The 4,499-nt window shown below is 39.8% G+C and overlaps 1 protein-coding gene across 4 annotated transcripts in view; it reads left to right on the forward strand.

Moving 5' to 3' along the window:
• The first annotated feature begins 2,314 nt into the window (after positions 1-2,314).
• Positions 2,315-4,499, forward strand: part of dkk3b (dickkopf WNT signaling pathway inhibitor 3b) — a 47,879-nt gene continuing 45,694 nt past the window's right edge. For 3 of the 4 annotated variants that reach the window (XM_062035567.1, XM_062035568.1, XM_062035569.1), the window contains exon 1: positions 3,896-4,499. This exon is cut by the window's right edge. Coding sequence is in view for 1 of the 4 variants with exons in the window: in XM_062035570.1 (XP_061891554.1) it covers positions 2,332-2,547 (216 nt within the window). In the remaining 3 variants the exon portion in view is untranslated. Of the gene's footprint in view, positions 2,548-3,895 lie in introns of those variants that run through there. The other variant, XM_062035570.1, reaches the window with a different exon arrangement.

Genomic DNA, 4,499 nt, shown 5'->3' on the forward strand with positions numbered 1-4,499 from the left:
TGTTGCCAGTCAGCCTTTCCCCAGGTGCATGTCTTTGGAGGTGGGAGGAAGTACCGGAAGAGAACCCAGGCAGTCATGGGGAGAACATGCAAACTTCACACAAAAAGACCCCAGGCCCGGGAATCAAACACAGGATCTCCTCACTGTGAGGCGCGAACATCAACCACTGAAAGGGCAGCACAGGGGTGTGTTGCCCTTTCAATAACACTCGTACCTGCAAAACGCCTGTTTCTGAGAGGTGAGCAGTACATGAGGATTTTAACTTGAAAGTATTTTTGTACAACCTTTCACTGGGCAAAATGTCAAGTGAGCTAATAAAAATGAGCCTTTAATGCTCTATATCTGTTAAATAGCTACTTGTAACCAGTTCCAGCACACTTAAACACACAGCTTGGTTCATTCCGATGCAGTTTGCAATGAAGCACATAGACATAACTCCTCAATGTCTGGAACGACTTGCCACAAAAATACAAGAAAACATGCGGTTAGCCAAAAGTTAACGAGGCTAATGCTTTAACACAAACTACAAGAATTAAGGTATGCTGTAAATTTAAATGTACAATCTGCAAAATCTTTAATTTAGACAGAATAATACCATCAATTTACAGTATTTGCAAGTGTATTGTACAATTTTTCATTATTTTCACAGTAAAGTCATGTGTTTTCTACGTATTAAACCCATAGTAATTTAGGTTATCTACTGTTTCTTGGTTTGCGGGAATCCACTGTGATAAAGTATTTTTGATTTTACAATGTTTTACTGTTGCTATTAATAATTGCTTGCCGTAGTTTTTACGGTCATTTTTTACAGTGTGGATGATGTGATTGTAAAGCAGTTCCCTCATGCTTATATACACTTGATCAATCCTTGTAGCTGGCATTCTACCCATGTGCCAGTCTTCCCAATGTGAAAACCTGGAAGCACAGTAGATGCCGCACTCAATGATCAAAGACCCCACAATATATACATGTTTATGTATTTGTTTCATCAATAATTTTTTTCATCATGCGTTTGAACCAGTGGCATCATTAGGCCTATTTAGTGGGCCTGCAGGCTCCCTAAATTGTTTTTATTTTTACAAAATAGTGCCAACACATTTAATATAAAGTAGCCTAAATGTGAGTTTTTAAAATTACATTTATCATTATTCATTATTTATTATCCCTCCATTTTCACTTACTTAGATTATTAAGACTTACGTCAAGTTTCCCTTTTAGCTCATAGTGTAAGAAAATATTATGCTTCATGTAGGATTATCATCATTTGATAATAATAATAATAATTTGTCATTATTATATCATTATTTATATGTGCATTCCTTGTTTTAAAAAAAAAAAAGTTTGAAGCTTTAATCAAGGTTCCTTACAGATTGATTCTGAAACTGTGGTTTGTGTACCACTTGTGGTACGCGGGCTCTATCTAGTGGTGCGCCAAAGGATCACTTGATTAAAGTATAGTGTCTTATTTTCATTTATTCCAACACAGTGTTACTGTTCATATTGTATTGTTACAATGGCCAAAAATATTTAATATATTTGCTAAATAAAACCTATACCTTGTTTTTAATGAGTAATTAGACCTACTACCCTATTGTATTTTAATATTGGTCATTATTAAAGTTAAAATTAAAGTACCAACGATAGTCACACACACACACTAGGTGTGGTGAAATTACCCTCTGCATTTGACCCATCCCCTTGTTCCACCCCCTGGGAGGTGAAGGGAGCAGTGAGCAGCAGCGGTAGCCGCGCTCGGGCATCATTTTGGTGATTTAACCCCCAATTCCTACCCTAGATGCTGAGTGCCAAGCAGGGAGGCAATGGGTCCCATTTTTATAGTCTTTGGTATGACTTACGGTGGTACTCAGAGAGTCAATTTTCTTCTAAGGTGTTTCTTTGTGAAACAAAGTTTGTTAACCACTGTCCTAGAAGTTGCTAAAGTGAAACTTAAAGACAGTTTTACTGCTCTTCAGTTCTGTTTCATGGGTCTTAAATTGAGCTGACCGTGAGTGTGAGAATAAGCTGTAATTTTACCCTTAACAATAATAATAATTTTACAAATAATTTTCTCGATGGGTGCCATTTTTTCTGGCTTGAGCACCAGTCCTCCCATTAATGTGTGCACATGCCTGCTTTGTCCAATAATGTGTAAACAAGAATTCCTGCATAGCTTCAAATAGGAATAAAACATAACCCCTTCTTCTGATGCAGTACATTTCCTGAAAAAAGGGGACTGTGTTAATCCAGCTTCCTCTCCACGTCATTAAAGCAGGTTTATACTCCTCCTCAAACTTATTTTTCCACATAAAACGAATCCAGCTGTGGTGCGTCATGCGCGTCTGGTCTTGCTCCATGGACTCACAACAAGGGGGAAGCGACGCAAAGATGTTGTTCTGCCTTTCTGTCTGTTTAGCTTTGCTGTGGACGACTGGGAGTATGATGAATGTTGGAGGCAAGCAGAGCCTGCACACTTTAAACGACATGTTTGCTGAAGTGGAGGAGCTGATGGAGGACACTCAACACTTCCTGGATGAGGCAGTCGACCAGGTCAGTCTCCTACTCTGGTCTATGTACTCTCCTTTTAATGCACTACATCATGGAAAGTATGAATGCCGAGTGGGTACGGTTCATAATGTGGGAGTCCAGTCCATAGTGGGGCCAGCAGGGGATCATTTTGAATGTAGACCAGTCAGCAGTGCGGAGACGTCATCTACTGATGCAAAGAGGAGTGGTCTATCCCGGAACAGCTAGCGCGTCCTCCGTGGAAGCTGATCCATGTAGAAGAGGGGGACAGAGCAAAGAAGAGAAGCGGCAGATCAACTGGTCTAAAAAGGGGTCTAATTAAAGGCTAGGGTGTATACATGAGTTTTAAGATGGGACTTAAATGCTTCTACTGAGGTAGCATTTATAACTGTTACCGGAAGGGCATTCCATAGTACTGGAGCCCGGATAGAAAACACTCTACAGCCCGCAGACTTTTTTTGGGCTCAGGGAATATCTAATAAGCCGGAGTTCTTAGGACGCAGATTTCTGGTGCAATACAATCAGCAAGATAGGATGGAGCGAGACCGTTTAGTATTTTATATGCAAGTAGTAAAACCTTTAAGTCGCATCTTAAGTGCACAGGAAGCCAGTATAGGCATATATATTCAGTATATATATATATATATATATATATATATATATATATATATATATATATATATATATATATATATATATATATATATATATATATATATATATATATATATATATATATATATATATATATATATATATATATATATGCGCCTATACTGGCTCACCTGCATATATATGTTTAGGTATATGTGTATATATATATATATATATATATAGTGTGTGAATGTGAGTGTGAATGTTGTCTGTCTATCTGTGTTGGCCCTGCGATGAGATGGCGACTTGTCCAGGGTGTACCCCGCCTTCCGCCCGATTGTAGCTGAGATATGCTCCAGCGCCCCCCGCGATCCCAAAAGGAATAAGCGGTAGAAAATGAATAGATGGATGGAGATATATATATATATATATATATATATATATATATATATATATATATATATATATATATATATATATATATGTATGTATGTATGTATGTATGTATGTATGTATGTATGTATGTATGTATGTATGTATGTATGTATGTATGTATGTATGTATGTATGTATGTATGTATGTATGTATGTATGTATGTATGTATGTATGTATGTATATATATATATATATGTATGTATGTATGTATGTATGTATGTATGTATGTATGTATGTATGTATGTATGTATGTATGTATGTATGTATGTATGTATGTATGTATGTATGTATGTATGTATGTATGTATGTATGTATGTATGTATGTATTAGTCCTGGGCATGACGTTAAAGTGCATCCGGCAGTGGAGGCTCTTCTTTGGGGGGTCTTGAGGCACTAGGAGGTTAACCCCTTAACCACTGTTACCCCAGGTGGCCCTTGGCAAAGGCCTAGTACCTGACTGCCCCCTAGCCAGGGATACGGCGAAGACCCGCTGCCTTGTGGGTAAGTCTAGGAAGACAAAGGCTAGGGGAGCACACCCCGAAAGAAAAGCAACGTGGTTGGCGGCACACGATAGGCGGTCCTCCAAAAAACTGGAGCTCCGGCGGCCTCCTGCAACTGTGGAAGAGTGCCGGTCGTCCTGGGTTCCCCTTGCCACCGGATCCCACCCTCTCACAGTGAAGAAGTGCTGCTGGGACATGCGCACCCCCAGTGGCACTTTAAACAAGCTCCTCTGCGCAGGTATTCATCTCTGCCTCGGTGAGACCAGCTACCGGAAATGAAACAAAGTCTGGTGGCGATGGGGTGTCTGATAACGGGAGCAGGTATGAATGCACCGGAAGCTCCTAGTCAGAACCCTGCACACCAGCGGTACAGGGCTATCTATGGTCGCTAGTAGCTGAAATTGAGTGGCAGCTGCTCTCGGCAGACCCCTGTACGCCTGAGCAGCC

The sequence above is a fragment of the Entelurus aequoreus genome, linkage group LG24, assembly GCF_033978785.1.
Source record: "Entelurus aequoreus isolate RoL-2023_Sb linkage group LG24, RoL_Eaeq_v1.1, whole genome shotgun sequence".
Classification (NCBI taxonomy): domain Eukaryota; kingdom Metazoa; phylum Chordata; class Actinopteri; order Syngnathiformes; family Syngnathidae; genus Entelurus; species Entelurus aequoreus.